The sequence below is a fragment of the Sceloporus undulatus genome, chromosome 5 (genome assembly GCF_019175285.1).
Source record: "Sceloporus undulatus isolate JIND9_A2432 ecotype Alabama chromosome 5, SceUnd_v1.1, whole genome shotgun sequence".
Lineage (NCBI taxonomy): Eukaryota > Metazoa > Chordata > Lepidosauria > Squamata > Phrynosomatidae > Sceloporus > Sceloporus undulatus.
In genome coordinates this window covers 183,782,881-183,801,147 of record NC_056526.1, presented here as the reverse complement: position 1 = coordinate 183,801,147, position 18,267 = coordinate 183,782,881, and the positions used below count along the sequence as shown (strand labels likewise).

The 18,267-nt window shown below is 39.4% G+C and overlaps 1 protein-coding gene across 9 annotated transcripts in view; it reads right to left on the bottom strand.

The window, feature by feature from the left end:
• Window positions 1-2,702: 2,702 nt before the first annotated feature.
• Window positions 2,703-18,267, bottom strand: part of RUFY3 (RUN and FYVE domain containing 3) — a 62,230-nt gene continuing 46,665 nt past the window's right edge. For 5 of the 9 annotated variants that reach the window (XM_042470259.1, XM_042470260.1, XM_042470262.1 and 2 more), the window contains 7 exons: window positions 16,927-17,024; window positions 11,878-11,997; window positions 10,685-10,808; window positions 8,364-8,443; window positions 7,409-7,436; window positions 5,124-5,198; window positions 2,703-4,118 (listed from right to left, as the gene is read on the bottom strand). In XM_042470259.1, coding sequence (XP_042326193.1) covers window positions 3,975-4,118; window positions 5,124-5,198; window positions 7,409-7,436; window positions 8,364-8,443; window positions 10,685-10,808; window positions 11,878-11,997; window positions 16,927-17,024 — 669 coding nt within the window. In that variant the 3' untranslated portion in view covers window positions 2,703-3,974. The other 4 variants (XM_042470265.1, XM_042470266.1, XM_042470261.1 and 1 more) reach the window with 3 other exon arrangements.

Below are 18,267 nucleotides of genomic sequence, written 5' to 3'. Positions count from 1 at the left end.
TTATAAGCAGGAGCCGCTTGCTAACAGTGATACCACTGAGTACAGACCAGTGCACTGCTGATTCCAGACAAATGGAACGTACAGAGATTGCTACTAAATGCAGAGAAACACAATACGCACACTTGGCCTAAACTATTGATAGGTCAGAGGAATGATGAAATTTTGCCAGCTGTCCTACCTCCTCCCTATACATTTTTTCTCTGGTTCTTACATAAGCATTCTGAAAATGACGACCAGTCCATTTGCATAGTTAACAGAAGCCACTGTATTCCATGACTAAAGCTATGATTAACAGAGAAGATACCCACTCCTAAATTGCTGGCTGCCATGTACTGTGACAAGTATATGTTAAGCGCTGCTTATTAGTTTTGCCTCTCTGATGTATTCATCTAATAAATGAAAGCTTTTTCTTAATGCAGACAGTGTGCTTCAGGGTCCTTTAACTTGATTTGACAAGCTTGCTGCTACTTAACCCTTTTATATCCATGCTGTTAGATAAGCTCACCCTGTTAATGCTTTTTACAAAAATGCCTTGAATTAAAAGGATATGCCTACCATATATACATGACCGTAAGTTGATGGCAGGTTTTGGGGCCAAACATACAGATTTTGATATGACCCATGGATAAGTTGAGGGTAAAATTTAAGGGCATGTAACAAAGGATGTAAAGGGGAAGCTATGCCAAAGAACTTACAAAATCATGGCAGGCATAAGTGTGCTCACCCTAAAGGCTGGGTGGATGAGGAGGAAACTATAATAAATCATGACTGTGTGATGTATTTGGGGGGGGGGTAACCAGGCTCAGGTGCGGATAAGAAAAGACACATGTGGCAAAAACGATTAAAAGCCAAAGCAGATAAGATGGCAAGTACATTAGCAGTGATTATAGCCTTCAACTTTGCCTGACTTTAAAGGCTTACATATGTGTTTTATTGAAATCCTTCAAAGCCCAATTTGTTTTGGTGCTCCTTTGAGGGGCAGCGCCAAAGAGCTGCCACTGCTGCCATTTTCCCACCCAGGCATTCCAAAAGCTCAGAACTGGCACAACAGTGGAGAGAGAACTGGTGCTTCTTTTAGGGGCTCTCAGGACGGACTAAGCTCTCGCTTTTTCGCTACTCTAATCAGAGAAGGGGATGGTCCCTTTTATGTTAAGAGTTAAAGTGCAGTACTTTCACTGATCCGTGGGTAAGTTGGCCCAGGGTTTTTGAGTCAATTCTCCAAAATTTCTATTTATATATGAGCATATACAGATTTTTGTACCAGTATGCCACTTTTTACCATGTAATTATAAACTGAACATGTTTTGACTCTAGGAGTAAAAACTGTTTGTTTTAAGCTAAAAGTTCTTGATCTGATAGGAATCTGCTGCAGTAAAAAGGTTTAAGCCTAGTTTTCAGAAATGTACTATTGAACCAAGACCCACCCTACATCCCCATGGTCCACTGGTCTGTAACTATAGTACATATACAGGAAGCCATTTGACCCAGCTTTCTACATGTCATGCTGTGCATATGGAAGAAATATATCCCACACTCATATATTAAAAAGGTGAACTTTTAAAAATAAAATGAAATACTTATACATGGGCAATTTGTATGTTAAAGTGCTCCCCAGTCTAATTGATCTCATCTGGGAGGACTAGGATTGTCAGTTCGGTATTGACAGTCATCTATGTTTGTAAGAATGCCCTAAGGAGCATTAAAACTACACAATATAGAAAGAGAACAGGGCTTAGCAGGGAAATTTCTTGGGAATTAGCGTTAGAGAATATTAATATGGTTCCACATCAATTCCAAAGGAAGATATCTTGTCCAGGTTGTCTTTCCTGCATATGTAAGTTACTTACTGTGTAATATTCTTTATCTGGCAGTGCAACCCCACCCCCCTTTCCATTCATATCCATACAGATTCTCCAATGTAATATGTTTAGAAAACTTTTTAAAAAGTTAGAACTTATTATCCACAAAAGAAAAATGTTTGCTCTAATTTGTACTAAGGGTTATCCTGAGTGTGCATGCTAAGCTTCCAAATCAGGAGTAAGCCAAATGCTCCCCCTCTCCCCACAAAAAACCTGTTCTGAATAATAATTGCAACATGGCTTCAGTGTTAACCTAATCTTCTTTTGAAGAAGAAATAAGGGAAAATGTACAACAGTTTTTGTGTAGATTCAGATTCTGCAGTTTTGATTTAATTTCCAGTTTTAAGTAGACAGCCTCCTAAAAAGTGCATTGTGTGGGTTAATAAAGATAGTCCTGTTGGCCAAGAGGGTGAAACATTCTGAAGGAGCAAGACTCCTTTTAAGGGACCCTTTGCAGAGTAATTTCTCCCTTGCATTATCAGTATATATTCTATAGCATACTGCCCCCGCATCTCTGTATAGGTACAGTGTCAGTACTACAGTGCTACCTCGGGTTACGAAATTAATTCGTTCCGCCGTTCCGTTCGTAACCCGATAATTTCGCAACCGGAAAAGGCTTTCTGTTAGCGCTGGAAAGCCGCTAGCCGCGCTTTGCATTTGAATTTCGCGCCGAAATAAATTTCGTAACCCGAAAAAAATATCGTAACCCGGAACAGTTTTTTCCAATCTAACTTTTTCGTACCCCGGAAATTTCGTAACGCGATCATTTCGTATCCCGGGGCACCACTGTATAGTATATACCAGTCAACATTTACACACAACAGAACACTAATACCATTCACATTCCTAAATGAACAATTCTGAAAATTGTATTTATTTAAATATCCAGGATTCAAATTCCTCTCTTTTGGTTCAAACTGTTTACAATCAGTTGCTGCCTCTTTGCATGGTCTGCAGAAACAGATGTCAGAAAACTTCAATCGGAAGGAAGTTCAGGATACTGAGGTTTTTAAACAAATTCTACTGGCTTTTGCCAGTTTCAGAGGGTAGAAAAGGAGTGCAATGTTGTTCATTTTAGACAGTGTGCATTCTCCTTCAAAAAAATGGATGAGTTTTTTTTAATGAAGCAGCATATATAAAGCAGAAACCTGAAGAAAACTGAAAAACAGGCCAAAAAATCTACAGTATTTGGGTCATTTCTTTAGGGAATTACTTTTATTTTGTTTTCACACAAACCTGAAATTTGTGAAGATCTTTGAATGTTTATACTGCTATTGCACTTATTATAAAAATAATGTGAGGTATTAGACTACAACTCCTATCAGCTGTAGCCAGCATGCTGAGTGATGAAGGCTGACGGGAGATGCAATCCAACAACCTATAGAGGGCAAGTTGCCCAACCCTGCTTTAGTCTATCAAATACAGGTAGCATGCTCCATACGATTCCTTTGGAGAATTAAGGTTATTCAGAGCATGTGTTTAAATTACAGATTGCACAAGTCTCCTGGAAAAGCAGAAAATATTTAGGAAGTTAGATGGGGGGGGGTGTGTGAATCAGTGACTGTAAAGAAGTGGAGACAGCGGAGGCTTGTGGGTTAGACCTGGTTTGCTCATTATGCCTGACAGATACAAGTAGGAGCCATGCGCTATGCACCACTGGGTTGCTAGGAAAAGGAAAGGAGTGACCTTGAGAGAGTCTTGTTTTCTGTCAGAAACACACATGCTCAGGTTGCGCTAAGTCTCCTGTTGAGAGCAATGACAGCTGCTGGCTACCTACCTTTCAAATTAATATATAAATATTTCCAGTTTGCATAACATTTTAGGCATACCACACTTCCCCCTAATTCAGTATGTCAGAGCAAGGACCTTCACAAGCCTTAGCAAACACGGTGTGTACATTTTCTGGGAGCAGACACCTAGGAGCCTAGTGTTTACAGTTAAAACTGATTGTCAATGCATTCATTTCCAGGCTCTCAACCTGTAAGAGCATGTACAGGTGTCCTCTTTTTAAAACAGCTCCATCTATAATTGGAAGTTGCAGTGATTCAGAAATGGAGCAAGCTGGTTGAAGCAAATTGTGTTTGGCGGAACTGCTATCCACATCCACTGGAAATCCTACGAGGGGCTTGCAGAATATTGCTGTATCAAATGCTTGTGGCATAGGTTGCAGACACGCTCTGGGTTGATGCTGGAGGGAAGGGGAAGTTCATTGGCTGAACAATCTTCACAGAAGACTCCACTGCAGTTCCTGCAAATATTCTGAATTGGGGGAAAGAAGAAGAACAAAAGGCACCTTAATTCACCTCAACACAAAGCTTATTCTTTGTACCAGATAAAGGGAAATATTTCTCCTAGTGCTTCAGTTGTAGGTTTTCTCCTTATTCCCCCCCCCCCCCACCAGCCTAAGAAAATCATATGTCTAGAAAGTAGAACTAGAACTGCATACCTCCACAACAGTGCCAAGGCAGAGGAGGGGAATACCAAAAATGTTTGAAATCTTGGGTTTTCTCATTCAGGGTTAAACAAACAGCTTCATTTCTATACCGCTTCATACCGAACTAGCAGTGTCTAAGCTAATTGCCCCCAACAATCTGGGTACTCATTTTAGCGACCTCCTTGGAAGGATGCAAGCCTGAATCAAGCTTGAACCCTGGCTAGTATTGCACTCGCAACCTTATGGTTTTGAGTGAGTGGCTGCGGTACAGGCATTTAACCACTGTGCCACCAGAGCTCCTTTTAACAGCCTGTTCTCCTTTTAGCAATAGCAATAGCAAGTACATTTCTAAACCGCTTATCAGTGCACCAGCGCTCCCTAAGTGATTTACAATGTGTAAACTAATTTTAGGCTCACATTGGGTAACAACAGCTTCTCAGGTCCAAAACACACTGCAGAAATAATCCAGTTTGAGATCGCTTTAACTGCCATGGCTCAATGCTCAGAAATCCTGAGAATTGTAGTTTATTGTGGCAGCAGACCTCTCTGAGAAAGCTAAGTGTCTCACAAAACAGAATTCCTTAGCACTGAGCCAGAGCAGTTAAAGCAGTCCCAAACTGGATTATTTCTGCAGTGTGTTTTGGACCTCAGTCCTTCATAAAGAGCCCCTATAGACTAGATCCTGAGAGTCCAAGCAACAGTGGGAAAGAAAACAAGTAATTCTGCTTTTCCATCCCCAAAATACAATATACAAATAGATGCTTCAACTGCAGCGTATGGAAAAGAAGTAGGCTGCAAGTGAGCTTAGCTACTTCTTGATTCCTATTTACCTTTCTTTTGCTCCGAGTGCTTTCTTCTTGACATAGCTGGCAGAGTTCTGACTTTCCAGGGCCAAGAGTTTGCTCCTAGAACATGAAAAACACAATCTCATTTTATCACACCATTAAGACTGCAAAATCTTCTGACCAACTTTCTGATTTCAATTGTTAACTGCGTTTGAGTCGACTTCGACTCATATTGACCCCATGAATGAGACACCTCCAAGTCTCTCTGTCCTCAACTGCTCTGCTCAGGTATTGCAGGCTTAAGTCCATGGCTACTTGTTTGAGTACATCTGGTGTGTGGTCTACCTCTTTCTCTACTGCCCCCCACCTTTCCTACTATTACTGTCTTTTCGAGCGAGTCATGCCTTCTTATGTTGTGACCAAAGTACAACAGTCTCAGTTTTGCCATCTTGTCTTCCAGGGAGGCAATTTGCTAAATCTTTATGCTTGTCCTTTTGAATTATGCTTAGAAACTTTAAACAAAACTCAAAATAAATTAGTAATATTCAATCTCTGGATATTGCTTTTAAACGTTCAAAGCACTTTGCCAACATCAGTGCAGGGCTGGGAAATCTGTGGGCCCTCCAAATGTTTTGGGATTCAGCACTCATCAACCCACATGAACCAGTGTGTGTGCAGTGTGCCTTCAAGTTGTTTCTGATTTATAGAGACCCTAAGGCGAACCTATCACAGTTTTCCTGGCAAGTTTCTTCAGAGAGGTTTGTATTGCCATCCTCTGAGGCTGAGAAAGTGTGACTTGCTCAGGGTCACCCAGTGGGAAGTCAAAGACTTTCATGGCCGGCATCCATAGTTTTTGGTGGGCTTTTCAGGCTGTGTGGCCATGTTCTAGAAGAGTTTATTCCTGACGTTTCGCCAGCATCTGTGGCTGGCATCTTCCCCAGTGGATTTCACGGCAAAGCAGGGATTCAAACCTTGGTCTCCTGAGTCCTAGTCCAATGCTCAAACCACTACACCACATTGCTACTAGCAAAAGTATAAGGGAACCAGAATCCATCAACATCTGGAGCCCCCATCCCAAAAACTCTGTAAGGTGAGTTTCTATTATTTCCTACATTAGATACACAGTATCATGAAATAGAGAAAGTTCTCAAATCACTCTCAGTCAAGACTCACTCATTTGGGCAGCCTCTCTCTAGAACAGAGATCTGAGTTTGGCTCAAGCAAAAGCATACTCTGTAAGAGGGCCTTTGAGTGAACAGCTGTTTATGCTCTTCAGAATTGCCAAAACAGTTACTGAAATACTGATAAATCACTTCTCTCAAGGCGCAAAGCAAATTAAAATGCTTAATAGGGGCATGATTAAGAAATGAGAGAAGAAAGAAAGAAGTGTCTGTATTAATGGGAAGGCTCAAAGGAGTTCATTCTAAATTTTGGGCAACTTACATGAACCTGATCTACAAAATAGTTTGGATCAAGCTCTGTCACTAAAGATTAAACTATCATTTGAATTTTGATGGACTTTAAAATTCTAATATTCAAAAATGTTGGGGATGGTCACACCATTATTCAGTATCAAAAGTGTACTTAAAGGCATTGGTTATCAGTTAAGGGTTCATAACAAATGGTAAATAGGTTTTGTGTTGAGGTATATACATAACACATTAACTGGGAGGATAACTATATTATGGTTGTAAACATTGGCTTACAGTATGGAAAATTTAGAAAAACAAAAAAAAACGAAACAACCCAAAATGCAGAACTCCTTTAATACGATGAATGAACTGTGTTTGTGCCTAGGGCCTGTTACAGACAGCCAAAATAAAGCTGCTTCGAGTCACAGTGGAGATATGGTGTTTCAATGATGCATGCGTCCTAAGAGTCCAGAAGTCACACCAAAGCCATGCTCCAGCCCTAAGGACTGGAACGTGGCTTTGGTGTGGCTTCTGGACTCTTAGGACGCATGCATCATTGAAACACCATATCTCCACTGTGACTCGAAGCAGCTTTATTTTGGCTGTCTGTAACAGGCCTAAGTCTAACCTCTTAGAACTGTTTTGTAAGAATGATGGTTTGACTTTTTGAGTATAAGTGATGGGGCAAATTAGTTACAATTGTGATAATTTTTCAATGCTTTTACACAAGAAAATATGTTTCACCATTTTGAAATACCAGCTTCGTTACCAGTAGAAGCACCTTGCCCTTGCTTACTTTCAAGGTACTCAACTCTTAGCAAAGAAAAATACGAAATGTATCTGAAACTTACATAAAACTGTTCATTAAATACATGAATAGATTACATTACATTTAATACATTAAACTAAATTACTTACATGCTCTTCTTGCAGTCCATGAAGTACCCTGGAAAAGAAACAAAAGTATTAGTTTAGCATAACATTTCACCAGATTATATTAACCAGTACAAACTGGGTCCAAAACACATTGCAAAAATAATCCAGTTGAGACCGCTTTAATTGTTCTGGCTCAGTGCTAGGAAATCCTGGGAATTGTAGTTTGTTGAGGCTCCAAAGCTCTCTGACAGAGAAGGCTAAATATCTCACAAAGCTACAGTTCCCAGAATTCCCTAGCAATGAGCCAGGGCAGTTAAAGTGGTGTCAATCTGGATTATTTCTGCAGTGTGTTTTGGACCTTGCCTATCAAATATATTCTGATTTCACATAACAGTATTATGTTTCCAGACCAATTTGTTGTACCCACATAACTCAAGCATATACAGGGTTTGACTGCCCATGTCCTACAGCCAACCTTTCATCAAAGGGCATACAGTATCTATAATGTTGTAAGTAAAAACCTTAAAGTTCATATTTGCTCTAGTAGGCAACAAGCCCCCTCGTATTTCAAATAAAAAGCATCCAGGACATAACAGATTTAAGTTAACAAGGAAGATCACTTCCCCCCACATCAGACAGCTTACGAATCCGTAGATGGAACACATGGTAAAAACAGCATGGAAATATGCCATCCTTAGAAGTATTTAGACCCTTACAAGGAAGTCCCACATCATACTTGAGAGGTGAATTATTCATTAATTCTTTCATTCATTCATGGTATTTATACCCCACCCTTCAGCCCTAAAGGCTATCAGAGCGTCTTACAATTATTATTTATTAATTAGATGGTTCCCTGCATTTCTGTGAATGCAGACACAACGATGATTCAAGATGTCATCTTCTGACTATAAAATCACTCCCTATGTAATAACCACTCACATTTTATAATTAATTGAGATCTTTAAAAAAAATTAATTTAATTTTTATCAGTCCATACTTGTTTGGGTGAACTGTTTTCTCATCTTTTCCTGGTATTCTCCTTTCAGAATCTCCTTCCATTAACCTGTTTCCTGCAGCCTATGAAAATACAAAGATATTTAGAAATTAATGAAGAAGCGGCATCCACCACAATATTTTGTGCTTATTTTACATATGTAACAACCTAAATAATCTTCTTCCTTACAGCACACATAGTTTTTTGTTAATAGTAAAAATCCCAAGAACACTTTAAAGCTTATGGCTGCCATGGGACTACAGTACCTACTAATTAGGGAAGAACCAAAGATCAGGAAAAAAATCACAATGAAATACTGATGGCTGGAATTACCAAGTGTATGCACTACCCTGTACAAAGACATCTGAAAAACACAATGTTTCCTTTAAAAGGAAACAATATATACCTGAATCCTATTGATAATCCCAACCACAGTAGACCTATTGAATCAATGGGATTTAAAAACCCATTCAACAGTTGTTGTTGTGTTTATTTATATTGTGCCTATTCCCAGTCTGGGATCCAAGACAAGTTACTGGAGTCAAAACAGGTACAGAAGGCCCTCCACATTTGCAGCTTTGACTTTTGTTATTTGCAGATTTGATTAATATGTTCTCTTGAGAAATCACTAGGTCCTCCAGAGAAACACTGCTGGAAGTTGACCATAGAGTTACACTGGAGGACCTAGAGATTCCTAGAGAAAACACTTTTCTGGGAATTTGTAGGTCCTCCAGCATGACTATATGGTCAAATTCTGAAAGATGCTGACCACAGAGTTCTTCTGGAGGAGAGATTCCCAGAGAAGTGTTCTTTAAGGTTTAAATAGTAGTGGGTTTTTTTATTTGCAGTTTTTCCACTTTCATGGCAGTCCTGTGCCCCTAACCCCAGCAAATGTGCAGGGCCTACTGTAGAAAGAATTTTTTGTATCATACAAAAGTTTAAAATCTATTTAAACTGTCAATACAATTGAAAGTAATAGCAATAGCAAGTACATTTCTATATCGCTTACCAGTGCACTTAAGCACTCCCTATGCGGTTTATACTGTGTAAGCTAACTGCCCCCAATAAGCTGGGGACTCATTTTAGCAACCTTAGAAAGATGCCAGGCTGAGTCCATCCAGAGCCTCAGGCTGGTACTGAACTCACAACTTTGTGTTTGTTAGTGAGTGGCTGGAGTACAGGCATTTCACTACTGCATCACCAGTTAAGCAGATAAAAGCAGTTAAAAGCAAACCATTAAAAAGAAAAATATAAACGTAACCAATGAAACACCCTTTTCCTCCAAGTAGTCAGCCTTCAAAGAACTGCTGAAACAAAAAGGTCTACATCTGCCTAAAAAAAGAACAGGAAGGAGGGTCCCAGTTTAACCTCTGAAAAGGGAAATCCAGAACCTGGGACTAAACAGAACCTCTCCTGTGTGCCTGTGAGGGTGGTAGGACAAACAGAATGACCATCCCAGAACATATACAGTCCTTCAGGCAACCTGAACTGTATAGGGTTTTATAAGTCATCACCAGCACTTTGAATTGTTTGTGGAAATATACCTGCAGCCATTCAAACTGTTGCAACAAGGCTGTTGTGTTCTCCCTATAGCCAACCACAGTTAACAATCTGTAGACCAACTGAAGTTTCGAAACACTCTTCAAAGGTAGTCCCACAGAGAACACATTATAGTAATCCAACCAGGATATAACTTGCCTCAGTCACTTGTTGATTTATGGAGACCCCATGTATTTCAGACTGATTTCATAGGCAAGGAATATTCAGAATGTGAAGTCGAAGGCTTTCATGGCCGGCATCCATAGTTTTTTGTGGGTTTTTCGGGCTATGTGGCCATGTTTTAGAAAAAAATTTTCCTGATGTTTCGCCAGCATCTGTGGCTGGCATCTTCGGAGAATTCAGAATATTCAGAATGGTTTGCCTTTCTCTGAAATGTAGCCTATGGGATCTTGTTTTCAATTTTTTTATTGTAAACCTCTTAACTATTTTTTAAACCTGTGACTCACCCTGGGTCCTTTTCCGGGAGAAAAGTGGCATATAAAAGGAATTTACTAACAACAACAACAACCACCATCATCATCTGGTATTCTCTGCAAAAACAGTCAGGATCTGTTGCCTTCAGTCCCTAAGAAAATCCCACATTCAAGACATTTACCATTTCTGAATTAGCCCTGAAACTACTGTACTGTAGTTTGCTTCAGCTATAGCCAAATTCTCATAAGACTGGTGAGAAGCACAAGCAAATTACAGCAGCCTGGGTTAAACATGAAATGAAAATTAAACCACAGGTGAACAAAGAGGGGAAAAACAGAAAAAAACATTACTATTTGTGATCCAGCCTTTTGGAATCCTTTGCTTTGGATGTGCAAGCTTTTATTTTCTTGAATTCTGTGGCGTGAATGTGACCATCTGTCTCTTTCCCGTTTCAATTCTAGTTCAAGCTGACCCCTGAAGTAACAGCAGAGATAGAAAACATGTTAGTAAAATAAACTTTAATCTACTGACACCCAATAAAAGCTACTGAAAGAAAAAAAAACAATCCCATTATTACTACTGATTCTTTTAAAAATTAGCCTTCCCAATAAACAGTACTTTTACTGAAGAAAGAACACATGCTGCAAGTGCACTACCTCCAGGTCACAGGTCTCCAATAAAAGTTTCCTCAATCAGATAGGTGCTAATTTATGACAAAGGAGCACAGAAACATCGCAATGCTTGTGCAGAAATAGTAGAAACAGGTCATCCTGTCAAAATCCCTTTCTGAAAACCTAGATGTTTCCCAAAATTCTAACAGAGATTCTTTGCCAATTAGTCTAGATTGTAGAGAAGAGAAACCCTCTCAGGAGTATCTTTGCCTTAGCTGCTTGGCTATTTAAAAAATAATAATAATGTGCTGCACAATATGCTCAACATGTATAAATAGTTGTGTATCACAGAGTACCTATAAATAGTATGTTGTGTATCACAGAGACTGTGAGCCAGCATTCGGCTACAGGTTCTACTGAACAAAGAAGTACCTTCACCTCAACATCACTTTCCCTACAAGGTCGACATGCAGCCAATGACTTCCCAATCTAGTAGGTCATCTGCTATGTGGGCAGACAGAGGACCAAGATGAGCCATGCATGGGCACTATGCAAATTAAGGAATGACTTAATACACACACAACATATTATAGACCTATTTATATGACCACTGTTTCACTGTATTTAGCTGTAGTTTTGACCTAGATATACAGGCGACCAGCAAAGTGGATCAGAGGCACACAGGCCACTGTTGAGGATGGAAAAGAATTCTTAAACTCCATTGCTCTCTAGAGGATTCTACCCACAGACCTGGAAAGATGGCCATTCATAAGAGCAGGTGGCATATGGACTCAGACAAAGAAGAATGTAATTTTTGTAACGTTAAAAACTGCAACCGCATGCAAAGAACCCTGGAAAAATATGTAAAAATGCTCCACTGATCAGGGAATAACCCACACAATATATCCCACAAAACACAATGTTCTCTTCACCGCTGCTTGATGAGCTGTTCCACCTCCAGCTGAAGGCTGTTGATCTTATCCCCAAACTCCTGCTTGAATAGCCGATTGTCCTCCTCCAGAGACTGACGCTCTTTCTCTGTCTGTTGCAATCTGGATTTGAGCCACATGAACTTGTGATAAAAAACAAAAGCCATAGTGGGGAGGAAGACTGAGTTTAAACAATAAATTAAAAAAAAAAAAAACCAAACCAAGCTCAATGAAAGATGGAAGGGAAATATGTTGGGAAAGGAAGTGACAAAGGACAAAAATATCTAAAGAAAAACCAAACTGTAGGTGAACCAGGCAGAAGAAGCTTCTACTTTCGATTTTTTTATTTTTCTATTACTACAGTTTACAGTCATTAGATGATAAACATAAAACATCACTTTTATCCATAGTCAAAGCAAATCTCAGGTACACAGTATTGGTAAGGGTTTTTAAATTTTACGTTACACTGCAGCTTTATACAAGTAACTGGAACTTGCATCATGGGATATCTACTATATTAAGGAATTAGTGCATTTTTCTGGTCTCTTCCACAACTGTTACATCATTAAGCACACAGGGCTTCAGATCGAGTACAAAGTCATGGATAAGTATTGAAGATTCCCAGCCTACTTGAGGAATAGCTGCAAGGGGGATTGGGGTAGGAGAGTACTTTAACTATAAAGAGATTGATTTCAGGTTACATGTATTCACAAGCCATGTGACAAATACTCAGCACAATGGCTTAACTGGAAAGTGGACAGGTAAAGGAAAGCTCTCAGCAAAAATCTGAAGCTATCAACGCATGCCTGTCTGCTAATAAATGCCATACTGAAACTGACTCAAATATTCTCTCGGGTATGCAACCCTCCCTAACTATAATGCCCAGAATGCAGAGCTGTGGGGGAATCACTTCTTTGAAACCAATGTCAATGTTCTTCAGTGTATGGAAAGCATGGAGATCCATACCATAGATTGTATGTTCACACTAGGCCGTTCTTGGTGCACAGCTGGCTGCGGGACAGAAATCCAAGTCAAAATTCTGGGGAAGAGAAGGGGAAATGATGCTGGCTGGCAGTCAAACCTCCAGTCCAAGCCCACTGGCAAAATTCCAGTTCCTCTTCCCCAACCAGATCCAATACCATTTTTTTCAAAATGGAGATAAGAACAAGTTGGACAGTTTCCACTTGTAAAAGTTACTCTAAGGGAACCACTTTGCCCATTAAAGCCAAGGTCTTCCATAGCCCACTGATAAGATCCTGCTTTCTCAGGGCTGTCAATGTGTTTTCCAAACACTGACTTTAAGTAAATTTCAAATAAATAAGATTATAGGTTATAATTTCAAAGCTTATTTGGGAATGGTTTCATTAAAATGACCAAGTCGGATATTGCTATGATTGTTACTGTGCCTCCCTCCTGGAGTTAGAATTTGAGGTTTCAGATGACCAAACTTTATTTTCTAGGATCAACACAGCATCTTGTTGATAGTCATACTTAATTTCTATCTAGTATGAAATTATATGTCACAGAAAAACATGTCAATGTTAAAACACATGGGGGAAATTCCTTTTTTAATCTCATGATCAGATTTTATAGGATGACTGCCCTGGCTGAACAGACTTGGCTGCAAATCAAACTGATATGTTTAGAAACGTGCCACACCAAAGTGCAATTCTTCAGAGTTCTTATTTAAAAACAAAACAAAGATCTTGCTGCTCTGTCCAAGATAGGTTTACAACTGATAAAGATTTTAGTATCAGGCAATGATTGTTTTCCCACCCTCATCTTTATTACTGACATTTCCCCATCCGCTCTCCATTTTGTTAGAACACAAAGCAAGTTGTTTATATAGGAGGTAAAAGAAAAAAGGACAGCCTAAACTGCAAAAGTGGAACAAACCCTAATTTGGGTATCTTGACAAGGATTCAAAATAACTATCTACACCCTAAAACCTGTTTAGAGGTCAGTGCTGTGAACCCTTGCAGCCACAAGAAAGAGACCCCCTAATTTCATCCTAAATAGAAAAACTGTTTTGTTTTGAGTTGCAGAAACGTTTTCCCAAACTTTGTATGTTTTAACTGACTTTTCACTACAATTCTTAGCAAGTTCCCTATCTGAACTAAATACTTAGATTCAAATATTAACAAGAGCAAAGGCAACTTCAAACAACACCCAAGTTATCGTATGTTGTAACTGCTTTGTGTCAGTGACTGGCCAGCAGTAAATCACTATCAGTTCCATTTATCTCTCATTTTAAAAAAAGGTAACAACAATGAACTGTTTTGTAAAATACATGACTCAATTTTGAATTTAAAACTGGAACAGAAGGCAACCCACACCTTTCATTGAAGTTCTTGAGGAAACAAGAACCACTGTCTCTTTTAGGAAAAAAAAAAAGCCGAGGTAGAAGGCAATGCAAAGATAAAGAGAGGTTTACCATTTTAAAACACAGCTAGTAACTAGATTTTGCTTTCATATCACCTAAAGAGAATGAATGAATTACTTTCCCTTAATGCAAAAGAGCTGGCATTGGCTTATTATTTGGCTTTTTCCTCCACCACAAATTTTTCCAGTTACATTTTGGTACAGTTTTGGTTTTAACTATTTGCATTATGCTATCTCAATGCTCCTCTGCATTTGTCTTAGACCCATGCACAGTGCATTATATCAAAACAATGTGGTTGCCGTGACATAAACGGGCAGGTAGATTTTTTAAAAACACCTCTGGAAGAGACAGTGGAATAATAATGTCATTGCACTCACATGCAATTGGAGAAGGATGAAAAATGTAAGGAACAGAGCAAAATAAAGATATGACTCAATCTGCCTGGGAACTGGTATATCCCTTGAGTCAATGACTGTGCACACCTTGCATCAAACACACTTTCAATGTATATGTGTTTATGATCAATCTCGGGTGGAAAACTGTGCAAGTTGGGCAGGCATCTGGTTTACAAGGATTATACCACTTCAATGGCAAGTTCTTAAACTGTGATGTGTACTTGTTCTGGTTGAGATCAAATGGAACAAAAAATGCTACAGGATCATGGCTCACTAGGCATCAAACTGCTCTTAACCTCTTTGTCTGTTCGCATATTTTCATCTACTTCATGCCAAGGCAAACAGAGAGAACTAATTTGGTTTTCCATGAATTAAACATGGGGGTTGGGGAAGGTTCACATTTTTCCAACATCTCTTCAAGCATAAAACTGTACAAACAGAGCCATAAATCTCTAATTTTACGTATGATTTTCTGGAGTACTTTGTGGTCAATCTGCTTGCAGTTTAGTAAAATTTAAGCAAGAAATAACAGGAGAAAGGAAAGTTACAGGTTAATTTTTTTCTACCTCCAAACGGAAACATTTTTTTAAATTTAAAAATCCACCAAATTCCAAGCCAACTTTGGGAGACAATATTTAGGTCTGACATCTAAATTCCCAATCTCGTTTTGCTTTTCCCTCATAATTGAGTAGAGATGTCAAAGTTGTGAGGTGACCAGCTGCAAATTTGTTTTTTAAAAGCCTAATGGGGCTTCTGAATCAGTTTATTTGCTGCACTATTTAAGGTTTTTGCCTGTTTCACCAAATCCTTTTCACTAGATTAGAAAAGGGCATGCAAATGATATAGGGAGAATTGGGGTGGGTGGATGGGGAGGAAATAGATAGTAGAAGAAAATACAAGTTAATTCAACAGATGATGATCACTGTACTTTTCAAATATTGCAATAGAAATATGCTAAGAAATAACTCTTGACCTCCATTTAGAAAAAGCAAAAGGGGACATTTCATAGGATACCCATTACTATTGTACGCTTTCTGATAATGAAGTTTTTGAAATCTGTTAAGAAACTGAGGTCATTAAGTCAGTTATTTTTCAGTGTAAGAGATCTCACTTCTCACTGTACACCAACAAGATGTCTGAAAATACTTCTGCTTTAGTCACAGAACATACTGTTTAGCTGGAATCCCTGTGCAATGTGTGAAAATAGCAATTAGCTACCTAGCTACAATCTAATTTTAATTTGATTTGGCAAAAACCCCACCCACAAGCTATGGATCTTAAATTAGGTTGGAAGCAAATAGAGCAATGAACGAACATTCATACACGGGATTCCTCTGAACAAGGTTCTAAATTAAAGATAGAAAAAAGGCATGTCATCCAGATTCAAGTATAATTTTTTCGAGACACAGGTTTGGATGTTCAATGCAACTTCCTATTTTTCAGTTTCACTTCTCCACCTGCAAAAGGGAAGCCTGCCTCAGGGTGGAATTTTAGGAGTAAGAATCCCAAATAATGTATTCTATAAACTATTTCAAATTGAAAGATGCTCTATATAAACGATCAATCATATTAGCTGAGTAACAGTCACTGCTTCTCTCCTTTTGAACTGTTATAGATAGCCTTGTAAAGGGGGAAAACTGCAGTGGTCTAGACAGAGCTTGAAAATACAAGCTGGAGTTGATCATCCCATTAGGTATGCTTTCACCAAGAAACCATGTAAATCATGATTGTTATCCCATGGTGAAATATGGTTGCCACACAGCTTAAACCCTCCTTAGCAGCACTTCTGGATGCATTTTCCTTTTCACAGAATATGTATAAAGTATCTGTCTCAGTCATTGTAAACTTTGCACTCCGTGAATGCTATTGTGGTAACCAAGTGGACCAGCACTCCACGGTCTCTCTCTCTCTAGAGCAGTGATGGTGAACCTTTTAGAGGCCGAGTGCCCAAACTGCAACCAAAAACCCACTTATTTATTGCAAAGTGCCATGTCCCTCTGGCTTTCTAGTAACAAACTCTAGCAAACTCTGTGCTTGGGCGACAGCACAAGTGCCACAGAGTGGGCTCTGAGTGCCACCTCTGGCATATGTGCCATAGGTTCGCCATCACTGCTCTAGAGCAAGGTTATTCTAAGGTACTGGGCCTTTTGCCTTATGTTTGAAATGTTTAGTCTCCTTTTTCCGACGTCCTACAAATATTTGAGTATCTGAATTCACAAAATTAACACAAGAGAGAGTTATAATTTTGCTTGAATAAGCAATTTTCAATTTTACCTTTGTTCAAGCAGTTTAATGGTGGCAGCCATCTGATTTGTCTTCTCCTCCAAGCGGCTGTTCAGTTCACTCTTTTGTTTCACTCCCAGATCTGAACTCTACAAGGCAAAAAGCCACAGAAGTCAGTACAGAAAATTGAGGTTTCAGTCTTTATTTGTACAAATATTTACACATTCAAAATTAAACTATGGTATCGCTGTCAACATACATTGATATGAAACTCATGGAAGAACAGGATGGAAACAGAAAGGGGGGGGGCTGAATTTTTTAAAGAAGTTCAGACACAGGAAAATTAATGTAATATTATTCTGATAATGGTTGGGCCATAGGTTTAAATAAAATCAGCTTTTCCACAAATATATCCATCATGATTCTTTCTTTGTCATTTAAAAATATTAGATCACACAGGATGGTAGTTATCCAAATGTAACTAATCCATTTCCCGTGGATGATGGATCTCATTTCCCCCCAATTAGATACAGCACTATTTAGTGCAGGGATGGGTAATCTCAGGACATGGGGCTCTTCTTGGGCTCCAAAATGGCCCTTTTGAGATTATTCAGATGGCCAGTCCTCTTCCCCTCTGACATCACTGTAACAGTTCCCTAGACATTGCATAGTTTTTGTTTCCCTATTCTAAAAGAGTAAAATGCCTCTTCTAAGCCTTTGCTTCTGCCAGTAAGAACTTTAAGCCAAAATATATGTTGTTTTTGGTTCAACTTTTGCTTTTGGACCTGCCTGTCATTGGAGAGCAGCCCCCGAGGATTTAGCTGAAATTAAATTTGGCTCTTGGCCTGAAAGAGGTATCCCATGCTCCCTTGGAGGTGTTATAAAAATGAGTGACCATCCCTCTATCTCCTTATAAAAATATAATTTTTAACATAATAAAACATTCTGCAAAATGAAACATGGTCCCATTATCATGTTTCAGGGAAAGCTGGTACAAGGAAAAAAATCAAAAGGGATGATTGTTAAAGGGCTGTACAGATGAAAAGAAAGAGGAGACCAGAGGCTGCCCCTTTCTCCTCCGGATCGTTGCCGCCAAAACCGCACAGATGCGACAATGATCTGCTCCAAAAAGGAGCTGCAAAACACAGCTCCTTTCTGCGCCGCTGCCAAGGCGCCATCAGTGCCCTGGGGCAGTGCAGTGATGTCTCTTGTGCACCATGCCATTTGGATGCAGTACATAAGGCACATCATCAGCATGCATGCCATCAGAGCGCGCATGTGCCCAAAGTGGCACCAGGAGAGCACAGAGGATGCGGACGCTCCACTCTCCCAAGCCCTAATTTCAGCCCCAGGCTGCTGCAAAGTGGCGGTCTGTACTGGGCCAAAGTTAAT